General features: G+C 49.1%; 1 protein-coding gene across 1 annotated transcript in view; it reads right to left on the bottom strand.

Moving 5' to 3' along the window:
• LOC120742800 overlaps positions 1–15,636 on the bottom strand; it is a 48,234-nt gene that overhangs the window by 28,885 nt on the left and 3,713 nt on the right. Inside the window, 1 exon segment of the mRNA XM_040046238.1 lies at positions 9,764–11,488. Coding sequence (XP_039902172.1) covers positions 9,764–11,488 — 1,725 coding nt within the window.

The following is a 15,636-nucleotide window of genomic DNA, read 5'->3' as shown; positions in this document are numbered from 1 at the left end:
ATGTTTTAAGATGCGATTTAAAAAGAGTAACAGTTGGGGCATTTCTAATGTGGAGAGGAAGATCATTCCACATGTTCGGGCCATGCACAACCGCAAATGCCCGATTTCCTCTATGAACCATCCTAGACTTATGTGAGGTAAGGAGCAGGTGATCGCTTGATCGAAGGGCTCTAGAGGGCGTATTATGCTGCAATAGGTCAGAGAAATAGTCCGGTGCCTGGCCATTTAGCACTTTATAAGTCAAAAGTAAGATTATGAATTTAATTCTAAAACGCACTGGAAGCCAATGAAGAGAAGCAAGCGCCAGAGTAATATGTTGGTGTTTCTTCACACGAGTCAAAAGGCGAGCTGCAGCACTCTGTACAAGTTGGAAACAGAAGTCTTCAGTACACATGTAAACATTTCGAACAGGTTATTGTTTAACATCGAAAAGTGAGCCGAACCTTTTCTGCTCAGCATCAAAATTACATAAAATTAAAACTTTTTTTCTTTTTTTCCACCTAGATTGTTTTTTTTCTGTCTGCTCTCCCAAAGCACTAGTTGTCACACTGCAACTCTTTATTAGACTGGGGAGGCTGACTGTACACTGTCCACCTAAACAGAAGCAAGCTCTAATTTTTATTTCTTCACTTGTAATTCACACGCTGAACAAATATAATTGTTTCTTCAACCTTTGACTGGGTTGACATGACAGTCATGTGGTTGCCCGGGGAGCAGTGTGTAGGGATGGTACCTTGCTCAGGGGTACCTCAGGGTAAATTATGATCGTGGTCTTTTTTCTGGTGATTTTAACATTCACATATGTTGTGAGGCGGACCTTTTAAGGTAGATGCACATAATCAGCATCAGGTGTGTTGTTCAGGGTAGGAAGGCAAACAGTTTGTGACCGCTGCACCGTTATGGTAAAGTTGTGTTAGAATGAAGACTAAAAGGACAAGATAAGTAAACTGTGGAGTTATTGGACTGTTTTTTTGAATTGCATGCATACCTGTGACATCCTGCCAACCCCCCATTAATGGACACCTCAGTGGCTTCAAGCTTAGCCTCTACACCACAGGTGTCGAACTCCAGGCCTCGTGGGCCGGTGTCCTGCAGGCTTTAGATGTGTCCTTGATCCAACACAACTGAATATAAATGGCTAAATGACCTCCTCAACGTGCCTTGCAGTTCTCCAGAAGTCTGGTAATGAACTAATCATTTGATTCAGGTGTGTTGACCCAGGATGTTATCCAAAACCTGCAGGACACCGGCTCTCGAGGCCTGGAGTTTGACATCTTTGCTCTACACAGTGATTAACCCTTTAAGAGCTACCATAGAACCAAGTCCGCCAGAGCTTATATTATATTTTTACATGCTGTGGAGCCATTTTTGGGAGCATTTCAAGTTGCTATACATCAATACAACCATTATAGCCCAAATTTTAATAATATGCATGCATTAAGTGCATACTACTTACATAAATTACAAAGTGCAATAAACTACAAAAATATTTAAAATCGTTTTTGTTTTTTTTAACATATATTTCTAGTTAGAGAAATTTAAGAGGCTTATCCCTCAAAACTGTAAATACAAAAAAGTTGCACAAAATAGTTTCCCACCACAGGAAACTTATTTTGAGTGTCTTCATAGTTTTATTTTTGAAACACACCAATTATCATATACTGCAGGGAAAACGAAAATAAATATTATAATGCAAATTTGCAAAATAACAGCATATGCATCAAAATAAACTATTTCCAGCAGTGCAATATGAGTCCTAAGCATCCCAGAAAACGACACAAGTCAAACATAACTTTTATAAACACAAGTATAGCCTCATGAGGCCACGATGGTAAAAAACTACATTTCCGCAAAATGACGACACTTCCGGTTTCGGCCAGGTCATGGCGGACATGTGACCGTTCACGCTGATGGACGTAGGAAGTGTTACGAACAGCTGATCGGATCGGCAAAGCGTGTTTCTGGAATATTGTGTTTTTGTTGCTGCAAGCGCCTTTTTATGCGGTTTTTGCAAAGCTATATGTGGAAGGAAACTGTGACCGAGGACAAGCTGATGGCATAAGATGTAAGTACAACTCCTCCAGTGGTGCAACCTGTTATCAAGAAAAGCAGCCTTGATCATAATGTTCTCACAAATTACAAGCCAATTTCTAAACTACCTTTTATGTCAAAAATTTTAGAGAAAGCAGTGCTTCAACAACTACAGACCCATTTCGAGATAAACGGTATCAGTGATAAATTCCAGTCCAGATTTAAACTGCATCAATGTACTGAAACTACCCTACTAAGAGTTTTCAATGACCTTCTTCTAATCGCTGACTCTGGGCGCTCTGCGGTCTTAGATCTGTCTTCAGCCTTTGATATGGTTGACCATAAGATTCTTTTGGCAAGGTTAGAACATGTAGTTGGCCTTAGAGGAAATGTTCTTTCATGGTTTAAATCATATTTTTCTGAGAGGTCATTCTCTGTCACGATGGGAAAATATTCCTCTTGTTTTTCCCCTTTTGGCTGTGGTGTGCCTCAAGGCTCGGTGCTGGGTCCTGTGTTGTTCTCCCTGTACATGTTGCCCTTGGGCTCCATTTTTGAAAAACACAATGTCTCATTTCATTGTGATGCTAATGATATTCAAATCTATCTCCACTTGTCCGGGGATGTTTCATCTTCACCACATCCTCTGTTTTATTGTTTGAGAGATTTCAAAGACTGGCTATCATGTAAGTCTCTTACTCTGAATGAAAAGAAGATGGAAATTATTGTTGTTGATATAAATATGCCTCTGGGACAACTAACTGGTACACTTGGGCCTGTTGCTATTCACCTCACTGATGCTGTTAGGAATCTTGGAGTTTTTATGGACAGTTCCTTCAAACTGGATAAACAGGTGTCTACTGTGGTAAAAACTAGCTTTCATCAACCACGCCAAATTTCTAAGGCTAAACCTAGATTATTACTAGATTATTGTAACTCTTTACTGGGCCTCCAATCTTCCCTCCTTCAGTGATTGCAGTTGGACCAAAATGCCGCAGCACATTGTTGAGATTTAAATATATATTCTTAGTGCTTATTTTCTGATTTTATTGTTTTATGTACTTTAATAATGAAGCTTGTAAAGCAAGTCTACTTTTGACTCACAAACTAAGTGCTCAGCCAGACTGAAAAACAGCAAGTTAGTGTAGAGCTGTAGAAGCATATTAATAAATACAGGAAGCCAGACAAAAGGAGGAACTTGTTCCATATAAGGGTTTGTTTGTATCGAAACTATGGGTGACGTGCTGCAAAATATATAGCGAGACAGGCTCCTAATGCACCTGACCTGAGCTGGCATTTCTGTGTGTGCTCAGTCTCCATTTTTTGGAAAATGTAAAATTAAAGATAATTTTTTGAGTTAGACCACTTTGTCTTTCTTTGCCGTAAAGAATACAAAGAACTGGATTTAATAACGTTGCTGAACTGGCACTAGCAGGTATGATTTCATCACCCATGTTCTAGCCAACTTACACTGGCTTCCTATCAAATGTCGAATCGATTTTATCTTATTTTTTACTTATAAAATCCTAAATAATATGGCAACTGATTACTTAGCGGATCTCCTTTGTCTGTATATCCCTAAGAGAGCACTAAGATTGTACGGTTACGTTGTAACCTTGGTTCTCTTAGTGAGAGACTATCTCTCCACACCGTTATATATTCCATATGTACGGGGTACGACACCCTTGGTCGTGGCGTGTGGATATTTCTTTAAGACACTCTGGCCCGCCCAGCTATGCCCCACAGCTACATATAAAACAGCTGTGCAGATGTGACACAGGTGATCGTTTGATCGAAACGCGTCTCCGTGTGGCCTCACGGTCGAGAGAGTCTCGATATGCTAGAGAACGTACGGTTACATTGTAACCTTGGTTCTCTTAGTGAGAGACTATCTCTCCACACCGTTACATATTCCATATGTACGGGGTAACTCTGTAAGACACCCCGCGACATTCAAGCGGTAGAACCGCGTGAAGGTGGAGGCCGAGGAGCACGTCGCTGCCTCACAGACAGTGGAGAGGGAGGCGCCTCTCCACAAAGCCCAGGAAGTGGCCACACTACGCGTAGAGTGGGCCCGGACGCCCAAGGTGAGAGGGACACCGGCCGAGGCATAAGCCTGGCAGATGGCCTCCACGACCCAGTGGGACAACCGGGGCTTGGATAGGGGCCTGCAAAGCAACCCAGGATGGAACGAGACGAACAGTTGGTCCGTGGAACGAAACGGCCGAGTACGAGCAATGTACGGCGCCAGTACACGAATGGGGCACAGGGCCTGGAGACGCTGCGCCGCCTCCTGATCCAGACCGTCAGTGGGGGCTGACCGCAGCTCAACCGACTGGGAGAGGTGAAAATCGGAGAGGGACTTAGGCAGGAAGGCAGGGTTAGGCCGAAGGACCACCCCTTGACCGTCCGGTAGCCATCTGCAACAGTCACGATGGACCGACAGGGCCTGCAGCTCGCTGATTCGTCTAGGAGATGTAATAGCGAGGAGAAAAGCGGTCTTGAGCGACAGCCACTTCAACCCAGCTTCATGCAGAGGTTCGAAGGCAGGGTGCACAAGGGCACCAAGGACCAGGTCCATATCCCGGGGGGGACCGCGGACCCGGGCGCACGAGCTGTGAGGCGACGGGTGCCTCTCAGGAATAGGGAAATCAAGACGGCATCGGCGTCACTAATGGCTGAGTGACCGAGGCGAACAGCCTTAATGGCAGCCACCAGGCCACGCAATGTGGCGGCGGCCCTGCCAGCCTCCAGCTGGGACTGCAGGAAGCTCAGGATGACGTCCACCGTCGCGCCATGGGGGTCCTGCCCGTGGGCCGCGCACCAGGCGGCGTACAATCCCCAGCGGTAGCCGCGGAAACCTGGGGTGGGCCCACAACCACAGTCTGGTGGCCATGTTGCAGAGGGGAGGAGAGCCCAACCCGCCATGGCGGTTGATATAGGCAGCCGCCACGGTGCTGTCTGTCCGGACAATAATGTGAAACCCCCACAGCCGAGGCGAAAAAAGCTGAAGTGCCAGGAAAGCAGCTCGCAACTCCAGGACATTGATGTGTCGGGACAACCATGGGCCCAACCAGCACCCGCTGACCCCGCAACCTTCGTGGACCACCCCCCAGCCGACTGGGGAGGCGTCTGAGAAAACCACCAGCCGGCGAGTCACAGGCCCCATCGCCTGACCCCGTTGGAGATTGACAGGGTCCCTCCACCACCGCGGGGCCCGGGCCAGGCCCCGGGAAACCAGCACGGTGGATGGCAGAGGCCGAGAGACAGCAGGCAACGCTGAACCGGTCTCATGTGCAGGAGAGCCAATGGGACCATCTGCACTGTAGCAGCCATCAGGCCCATGAGGCGGAGACACAGTCCCCAGCGCACCCGAGAGTGGAGGCTGAAGGAGGCCAGGCACGCACTGAGGACGCTCTGGCGATCTGCTGTCAGGGTTACCAAGGCCTTGACAGAGTCGAGGGACATGCCCAGAAAGGTGGTGGTTTGGGTCGGCTCCAACCTGGACTTCTTGAGATTCAGGCGTAGTCCCAGAGCCTGAATATGCGAGACCAACAGGGCAACATGGCTGCGACACTGTTCGTCCGAGGAAGCGCAGATAAGCCAGTCGTCCAAATAATTGAGAACCCTGATGCCCCGCAGCCTCATAGGAGCAAGGGCAGCATCCATGCACCTGGTAAAGGTACGGGGCGCCAGGGAAATGCCAAAGGGGAGGACGCGGAACTCGAAGATCCGCCCCTCGAACCCAAACCTGAGGAACCGCCAGTGATCCTGCCAGATAGGGATATGGAAGTAGGCGTCCTTCAGGTCGATGGTGGCCAGTCCCCCGCAGCGATGGCCTGACGCACCCTGGGGACTGTGGGCATCTTGCACTTCAGGGGCCGGAGATAGCGAATGAGGCCCCTGAGGTCCAGAATGGCACAGAGACCCCCATCCCGCTTTGGGACCAAAAAGTAACGGGAGAAGAACCCCACCCAGTGGTCCCTGGCGTCCACCTCCCGTATGGCGCCCTTCGATAGAAGGGACCCCAGTTCCTCCCGCAGCACCCAGCCCTGACCTGGGTTGGCCACGGAGGTGAAGGTTGGAGTGGAAGTCAGGGGAGGTCTGCGGCAAAACTGAAGGCGATAACCCTGGGTCATGGTAGATACCACCCAAGTGTCCGCCCCCAGGGCCGACCAGGCAACCCTGCGCTGTTCTGTAGCCAGGGAGGCGGGCAGGGCGGCCTGGCCCATGGAAACGTCAGGAATGGTAAAAAATGGTAAATGTCCTGTATTTATATAGCGCTTTTACTAGTCCCTAAGGACCCCAAAGCGCTTTACATATCCAGTCATCCACCCATTCACACACACATTCACACACTGGTGATGGCAAGCTACATTGTAGCCACAGCCACCCTGGAGCGCACTGACAGAGGCGAGGCTGCCGGACACTGGCGCCACCGGGCCCTCTGACCACCACCAGTAGGCAACGGGTGAAGTGTCTTGCCCAAGGACACAACGACCGAGACTGTCCAAGCCGGGGCTCGAACCGGCAACCTCCGGCAATTACAAGGCGAACTCCCAACTCTTGAGCCACGATCGCGAGGGGGGCTGGAGAACGACTGGCCCTTGGCACCCTGGCCCCCTCTCCGAGCCTGAGCGCGGTTGCCACGCCTACGAAAGGCCTCCAGCTGGGTACGGAGATCTTCAGGACCCCAAGTAGGAGCAGCAGGGCCAGGCGGAGGCACAGAAGCACGAGCCCGCCCTACCCTGACCGGACGCTTGCGGAAGCCCCGCGACATCTCCTGCGTAGCACGGCGAGTCTCCGTAGCCTGCTAGAGGAGCAGAGCCGCACCGGGGCCAAACATGGCCGCAGGGTCGACCGGGAGCCTCATGAGGTAATCCTGGTCATCCGAACGGAGCCGGGACTGAGACAGCCAGAGATGGCGACGCGCCACCCAAAAAGCAGCCAAGGAAGAGCCCGTGGCAATAGCCTGATGTTTCTTGAGCGAGGCTAGGAGAGAGGACGTGGACAGCAACTCACCGACGCCCTCCAGATCACCCGAGGTAGCCTGCAATCGACGGGCCAAATGCCGCAGATGAAGCGACAATATGGCCGACGAATTAGACAGGCAGGCTTGGGTCGCCATAGACCTATGCTGCTGAGCCAAGAGGCTGTCCATGGTTTTCACATCCCTATTAGGGCACGCAGCCCGCCCTAGGAGGGAGCCCGAAGGGGCAACCAGGGGGGCCAGGGACGGATCAACCGGGGGAAGGTGCTCACAGGCAATGCGCTCCTGGCCATGCATGGCCGAAAAGCACTTACAGGCAGGGGACCAACGGTGCAGGGACGCGGGGGCCTCAAACTGTGCGCAAACCAGGTCCTGAAAATCAGGCAGCAGCGGCACCTGAGATAAGGAGCGCTGAGGCCGTGAAGCGTCATCAAACCGAGAAGGCGCCAAGACCGGCACCTCAGGGAGGGACAGCTCAAGTGCCTGGCATGCACTTTCCAAAAGCTGAAAGGAACTCAACTGGCCAGACTGTGCCAGGGGAACCAGCAGGGGGCACCTCGGGAGACAGGCGGGAGGCATTGGAGGAGAGGACGGAGGCCTCGTCAACGTCCGCCTCCCCATAGTCCACATTCAACGGCACAGGCTCAGTGGCGGGGCCACAGGAGGGAAAGGCATGGGAGGGGCCTGGCAGGTCGACAAACGAAGAAGGGGACCCGGCCCATGGACCTGCTGGACCAGATTCTATGTCAGCAGCAGCTATCTTCCGCACCTGCGCCTGAGAGGCCTGAGATGAGGGAGGTGCAGGCCGCTTGACAGAAAAAAACCTAGCACGAGCTTCCTTAGTCCGTTCGGGCAGAATAAAACAATTCATGCACGAGGCAGAGGCTTCCCTAGCCAGCATAGCATGCTCAGGACCCAGACACAGCACACAGTGCTCGTGCCCATCCTCCAAAGACATAGGAATGCCACACTCAAGGCAAGTCGGGGAGACGTGGCCCGCCACACAGCGTGGCTAGCAAGGGGCGGTGCCATACACCAACGGGGAAGTGCGAGCAGTTAGCCGCCCTAGCCTGAAACCCAAACCCACTGTTTATTCCCGCAGGGCAGGTAAGCGATCTTCCTTACACACCTCACTGTGAGGGAAGAGTGGGACACAGCCTCTGCTGATGGCGTTTATGCACACAGCCGCAGCACAGCCGAGCGAGCAGGCGATGGCGTAACAGCAATGCCGAGCCACGTGATCCCTGTGTAGTGCGCTACAGCAGCTAGCCGATAGCAACACTGAAGCTGTTTACTTCGTGTGACCGTTTACCCCTATGTGTTATGCCGTCACAGTAGCCCAGCCGACAGCGCACGCCAGCACGCCGAAGCGGCTTTCCCCCCCGCGGTATGCCCCACAGCAGCCTAGCCGACAGCACACGCTAGCGATTCTAAGCCGTATCCCCACCGGGATTAAGCAACACAGCAGCCCAGCTGACAGTAGTCACACAGCAAGCCGCCGTCGCGAGCCGCCACGTAGCCCACAGGCTAAGCTACCCGGTGCCCGGGCGACAGCACCCGCTCCGAGCGCCGAGCCTCCGCGCAAGAGAGGCCAAGGAGAGCGGGCCACAGCTAGTCAACAGCCGGACCAACAGGCCGGGGACACCAGGGGACCGGAGACACCAAGGGAATACCGGGGCTACCAGTGGAATACCGGGGCTGCCAGGGGACCTAGAAGGGAGAAATACATTGCCCACGGAGGATGCCGAAGCACGCTCCAAGAGACGCACACACACAGTACTCTCAAGGTAAGCACTCTTTCGCACACACACACAACAAGTGGAGATCAACGATCACCGGTGTCATGTCTGCACAGCTGTTTTATACGTAGCTGTGGGGCGTAGCCAGGTGGGCCGGAGTGTCGTAAAGAAATATCCACACGCCACGAACAAGGGGGTCGTACCCCGTACATATGGAATATGTAACTGTGTGGAGAGATAGTCTCGATATGCTAGAGAACATCAGGTCAGCTGCTCTTAGTGCAACCTGGGTCTCGGCTGAAGACCAGAGGAGATGTGCCTTTGCCATTACCGCACCCAAATTATATAATAATCTCCCTCTTGACATTCGCACATCAGATTCTATTCAATCTTTTTAAATCTCGTCTAAATACGTACTTGTTTAACCTGGCATTCAAAGCTAATTAGTGTGATTTTCATCTGGCTCGGCATTTATATTATGTAATTATTTTATATCTGTAATTTATATTTTCTATTGTGATTTTATCTGCATCATGGTTTTACTGGAAAGCACTTTGGTGTACTTTGGTCTTTAAATGTGCTATACAAATAAATGTGATATGATGAGAACTGAACGTCTTCAAGCAACTTAAAGAAGTCCTGACGCTTTTCTTTCCAAGCTTCTTAGACTACGTTGACCTGGACGACTGAGAACCTTCACAGATGTAGCTCATTAGTCTTGTGTCACGCTGACAGAAGAAACTGTTTGAATGCAGAGAGTGATATAAACCCAGGACAAACTTTCACTAATGTGTTTGAAAAAGGATTAAACATTGATAATAATCTGTACACTTTCTCTAAAAATTATCATAAACCTTTAAAATGAAAATACCAATTATTTATAATTACTGTAATTAAAATGTAAATTAATTATATATTTTAATAATAATTATAAACTACAGTCACTATTCTGTAAGTGCTCTCAGGTTCACATACTTGTGCTGCTTTGACTCCTTCGTCCACTCACCTTTTCAACTTCTCCAGTTTCTTGACCTTCTTTCTGTCTTCTTTCTGCTTCATCTTCTCAATCAGGAAGTCCAAGTGGACAGTAGTGGATGCTGAATCAGCTTTCAGAGCGATCTGCTCCAGTCTGACAACATGTTGGTAGGACTCGTCCAGGAACTGGGACTTCTCTGCTGTCAGTTGGATAATTTCCTTTTCAAGAGTTTCTAACAGGTTACACTTCTTCTCACTTTCTTTTTGATTGTCTTCATTTTTCTGCTGCATTTCTTCTTTGTTTAGAGATGAATCAGCTGCTGTTAGGTCATTCACTTCCTTTGTAAGAGTTTGTAATCGACTCCTCCCCAGCGCACATTCTAGCTCATTCTTCTCATACGTCTTTTTCATTTCTTCAGTCGTCTTCATTACCCTCCTTGTCTTGGTCACATATCTCCACTTTTCTTTCACATGATCTGATGCAGGACACTTGTTGGTACAAACAGTGCAGCGGCCTCCTTTCATGACTTTACAGTGTGCAGGTTTCCAGGCCATTGTGCATCCAGGATAGTGACAGTTCTCCTCACAGACTGTACAGCAGACAGCTCCTCTGTAAAAAAACAACAATCTCTGCCCACCATCAATAGGTTGTTTATCTTTATAGGGCTCATCAACTTCTACAGTGAATTTCTTAATTTTCTTCATCTCTACTTCATGTTTATTTATAATTTCTTGGATCTTCAGAGCTTCTTGAATCTGTCTGATTTCTGTCTGTTTCAGGTCAATAAACTCTATCCTCTCTTTCAGGTTTTGGATGGAGGCTTTCAGTCTTATCCGTTCATTTAACACTTCAACTGTTGTCATCAGTTTTTGAGGACTAGATTTTTCTAAGAAGTCTGTGAACTGATCCATGTTTTTCTGTGTGAGTTCCCATGTATTTTTTGAAATTGTGTTCTCCTCCATTCGCTCTTCATGCTGGCAGTTATCAAACAGGAAGTAAACTGGCTGATTCTTCCCTTTTTTGGCACATTTAATATTTCCAACTTCAAGAGCTTGAAGAGGGTTTTCAGGTCTGCTTCCATTTGAGTGTGTGATCAGAGCTACAATGTTTTTTTCCATGTTTTTTCCAAACAGAGACATCACTGAATCAAAGACGTACTTCAGTCGGTCACCCAGTCGATTTTCACTCGCCTTCATCACCAGACCCACTGCATGAACTTCATGGACTCCATCATCTGATCCAAACAAGTCCAACAATCTGTGACTGATGATGTCATCATGTTCGATCCCTCTGGTGTCTCTATAACCAGGAGTATCGATGATGGTCAAAGAATAGGGCAGAGTTTCACCTTCAAAACCAAAGAGCTCATACACCATCACATCTGATGTCTGACTTTCTGTCTGTCCTTCTGATTGACTTTCTGTCTGTCCTTCTGATTGACTTTCTGTCTGTCCTTCTGATTGACTCTTCTTCTCCTCCTCTACCATCGTAAACCAGACTCTATCCTCCCACTTCACTCCCATGGTGTAGTTGACCAGAGCGTTGATCAGTGTGGATTTTCCTGCTCCTGTTTCTCCCACCAGTAAGATGGTTCTGTTTGTCTTGTTTGGATTTCTTTCTCCAACAGTCATTCTTGTCAGAGATCCGAACTTCTGTTTCTGTGGTCTCAGCTGACAGACAGCAGGAGGTCCTGAACTGATGAGAAAACTATTTGAGATGATGTCTTCATGTGATGTCTTCATGGGTTCACTAATCCTAAAAAGCAGAAATTCTTCAGTACACATGTAAACATTATGAACATGGTCAATGTGAGGGACTGCAGAGCTGTTACTCCTCCATATCAAAAGAAACAAGGTGACGTGTTTGGAACATCACCCTGGAGAAGACCCAGGACATGCTGTCTCTGGGCCGGCTTGGATAGATTAGAGGAGGAGACTGGGGAGAGCGAGGTCTGTGCACCTCTACTGTCCTCGATGACACAGACACAGATAAATGTCAGAAAATGGACGAATGGAAGGACTAAATTATTGATTTTATTGTAATTCTCCTTCCTTTCGACCTGATGTTAATTTGTCTTTATTGGTCTTTTTTTCCATGTTCACACAAAACACATAAAGAAACTGGAATCAATCTGAGAAAAAATAGATTTCTATAGCTAGCCTTCAAATCCAGCCATGAAAATCAGCTTTCTGTCAACCTCTTCAACAATTACAGAAATGTATTTCATTAGCTATCTGAACGCTACTCCAACAGAGGTCGATTATCTTGTTAATAATTTCACCTCCTCACTACGTACGACTCTGGATACTGTAGCTCCTGTGAAAACTAAGGTCTCTAATCAGAAGTACCTGACTCCGTGGTATAATTCTCAAACACGTACCCTAAAGCAGATGACTCGTAATCTGGAGAGGAAATGGCATGTCACAAATCTAGAGGATCATCATTTAGCCTGGAGAAATAGTTTGCTGCTTTATAAGAAAGCCCTCCGCAAAGCCAGAACATCTTACTATTCATCACTGATTGAAGAAAATAAGAACAACCCCAGGTTTCTCTTCAGCTCTGTAGCCAGGCTGACAAAAAGTCAGAGCTCTTTTGAGCCAACCATCCCTTTAACGTTAACTAGTAATGACTTCATGAACTTCATCACAAATAAAATTTTTATCATTAGAGAAAAAATTACCAGTAATTATCCCACAGATGTAATATTATCTACAGCTACTCTTAGTACCATTGATGTTAAGTTAGACTCTTTTTCTCCAATTGATCTTTCTGAGTTAACTTCAATAATTGCTTCCTCCAAACCATCAACGTGTCTTTTAGACCCCATTCCTACAAAACTGCTCAAAGAAGTCCTGCCATTAATTAATTCTTCGATCTTAAATATGATCAACCTATCTCTAATGATCGGCTATGTACCACAGGCCTTCAAGCTGGCTGTAGTTAAACCTTTACTCAAAAAGCATTTCTAGACCCAGCAGTCTTAGCTAATTGTAGGCCAATCTCCAACCTTCCTTTCATATCAAAAATCCTTGAAAGAGTAGTTGTCAAACAGCTAACAGATCATCTGCAGAGGAATGGTTTATTTGAAGAGTTTCAGTCAGGTTTCAGAGCTCATCACAGCACAGAAACAGCTTTAGTGAAGGTTACAAATGATCTTCTTATGGCCTCTGACAGTGGACTCATCTCTGTGCTTGTCCTGCTAGACCTCAGTGCAGCGTTCGATACTGTTGACCATAATATCCTATTAGAGCGATTAGAACATGCTATAGGTATTACAGGTACTGTGCTGCAGTGGTTTGTATCATATCTATCTAATAGACTCCAATTTGTGCATGTAAATGGAGAGTCCTCTTCACACAGTAAGGTTAATTATGGAGTTCACCAGGGTTCAGTGCTAGGACCAATTCTGTTTACATTATACATGCTTCCCTTAGGCAGCATCATTAGAAGACATAGCATACATTTTCACTGCTATGCAGATGACACCCAGCTCTATCTGTCCATGAAGCCAGATGACACACACCAATTAGTTAAACTGCAGGAACGTCTTAAAGACATAAAGACCTGGATGGCTGCTAACTTTCTGCTTCTTAATTCAGATAAAACTGAGGTTATTGTACTCGGCCCTGAAAATCTTAGAAATATGGTATCTAAGCAGATTCTTACTCTGGATGGCATTACCTTGGCCTCCAGTAACGCTGTGAGGAACCTTGGAGTCATGTTTGACCAGGACATGTCCTTCAACGCACATATTAAACAAATATGTAAGACTGCTTTCTTCCATTTGTGCAACATCTCTAAAGTTAGTAATATCCTGTCTCAGAGTGACGCTGAAAAACTAGTTCATGCATTTATTACTTCTAGGCTGGACGACTGTAATTCATTATTATCAGGAAGTCCAAAAAACTCACTGAAAAGCCTTCAGCTAATCCAAAATGCTGCAGCAAGAGTCCTGACAGGGACTAGAAAGAGAGAGCAGATTTCTCCTGTTTTGGCTTCCCTTCATTGGCTTCCTGTTAAATCCAGAATTGAATTCAAAATCCTGCTCCTCACATACAAGGTCTTTGTGGTGGGGCGTGGTCTGCGGTGCCGTGCAGGGAGGGCGGACGCACCTGCACGGCATCCTTAATCACGCCCGCCTAGTTAAAAACACGGGGACTAAGGGGTTTGGGGATTGTTGTGGTGAGATGTAAATAAAGATGGCTCGGAATGTTGCTCCGTGGTCCCGCCGTGCCTTATTCTCACCACATTGGTGCCGAAACCCAGGAGGCAGCATGGTGGGTCCTTATCGGAGTCAGGGAATGCAGGAGCTGGCCCAGAGGGTGGCCAAAATGGCGGCCGCCCAGCGGGAGCAGGCAGCAGAGGTGCGTCGCCAGCAGGAAGAGCTGCAGGACCAGTCCGAGCGCCACCTGGAAAGGATTGGGGAGCTGGCGGCGCTGCTCTGGGCCTGGGCGCCACCCCCACAGGTGTGTCCCAAGGACAGTGAAGCGGTGGAGGAGCCGCGTGAGGCACCTCAGCAGCCGGAGGTGGCAGACGAGGCGTGCGGGGATATGCGCCTGCCGGAGGAGGGGGAACAGCCGGGTGAAGGGCTGCTCCTGCCGGGAGTGGTGGATGAGCCGCTCCAACCGGAGGCGGAAGACGAGGCGCGCGAGGGTATGTGCCGGCTGGAGGAAGAGGAGCCGCGGGAGGGGCTGCTTGAGCCGGAAGCAGCAGCAGGAGCAGCAGCGGCGGAGGAGGAGCTGTGTGAGGGGCTGCGCGAGCCGGGAGTGGCGGCGGAGGGGGTAGTGACGGAGGAGTCGCGCAATGGGCTGCTCCAGCGGGGAGCGACAGCGGTGATGAATGGGCCGCGCAAGGAGCTGGAGGTCCCCGTGCCAGGGGAGCCTGCTCGAGTGGAACTGGCGAGCGAGGCGTGCGCCACGCTTGAGATCGCTGTGCTCACCAGACCGACCTCATCACCACCAGAGGCCAGTACACACCACACCTCTGCCCAGTCACCTGTGAGCCGGGGCTCACGACTGTGCCGGCCGCGCCGGGTGCACCTGCCACGTGTCCGACTTCCGTACCAGCTTGGCCTGCGCCGCTGGATTCGTGGGCGGCCACCTGAACTCGCACCTCCCCGTCGCTTGGCCGGGGCGCCGGCTGTCTGGGCTGATTCCCTTTCCCACTGGCGGTGGGGGAGTAGGTTCGGCCGGATGGTTCCCCGGCCTCAATCGGGCGATGGGGGTATGTGGTGGGGCGTGGTCTGCGGTGCCGTGCAGGGAGGGCGGACGCACCTGCACGGCATCCTTAATCACGCCCGCCTAGTTAAAAACACGGGGACTAAGGGGTTTGGGGATTGTTGTGGTGAGATGTAAATAAAGATGGCTCGCAATGTTGCTCCGTGGTCCCGCCGTGCCTTATTCTCGCCACAGTCTTAAATAATCAGGCTCCATCTTATCTTAATGACCTTGTAGTACCATATCACCCTATTAGAGCACTTCGCTCTCGCTCTGCAGGCCTACTTGTTGTTCCTAGAGTATTTAAAAGTGGAATGGGAGGCAGAGCCTTCAGTTTTCAGGCCCCTCTTCTGTGGAACCAGCTTCCAGTTTGGATTCAGGAGACAGACACTATCTCTACTTTCAAGATTAGGCTTCAAACTTTCCTTTTTGCTAAAGCATATAGTTAGGGCTGGACCAGGTGACCCTGAATCCTCCCTTAGTTATGCTGCAATAGACGTAGGCTGCCGGGGGATTCCCATGATGCATTGAGTTTTTCCTTTCCAGTCACCTTTCTCACTCACTATGTATTAACAGACCTCTCTGCATTGAATCATATCTGTTATTAACCTCTGTCTCTCTTCCACAGCATGTCTTTATCCTGTCTTCCTTCTCTCACCCCAACAGGTCGCAGCAGATGGCCCCGCC

This window comes from Simochromis diagramma, unplaced genomic scaffold, assembly GCF_900408965.1.
Source record: "Simochromis diagramma unplaced genomic scaffold, fSimDia1.1 OVJJ01000742.1, whole genome shotgun sequence".
NCBI classification, from domain to species: Eukaryota; Metazoa; Chordata; class Actinopteri; order Cichliformes; family Cichlidae; genus Simochromis; species Simochromis diagramma.
The sequence above is the reverse complement of the archived record's forward strand: the minus strand, read 5'-3'. Positions and strand labels throughout refer to the sequence as shown.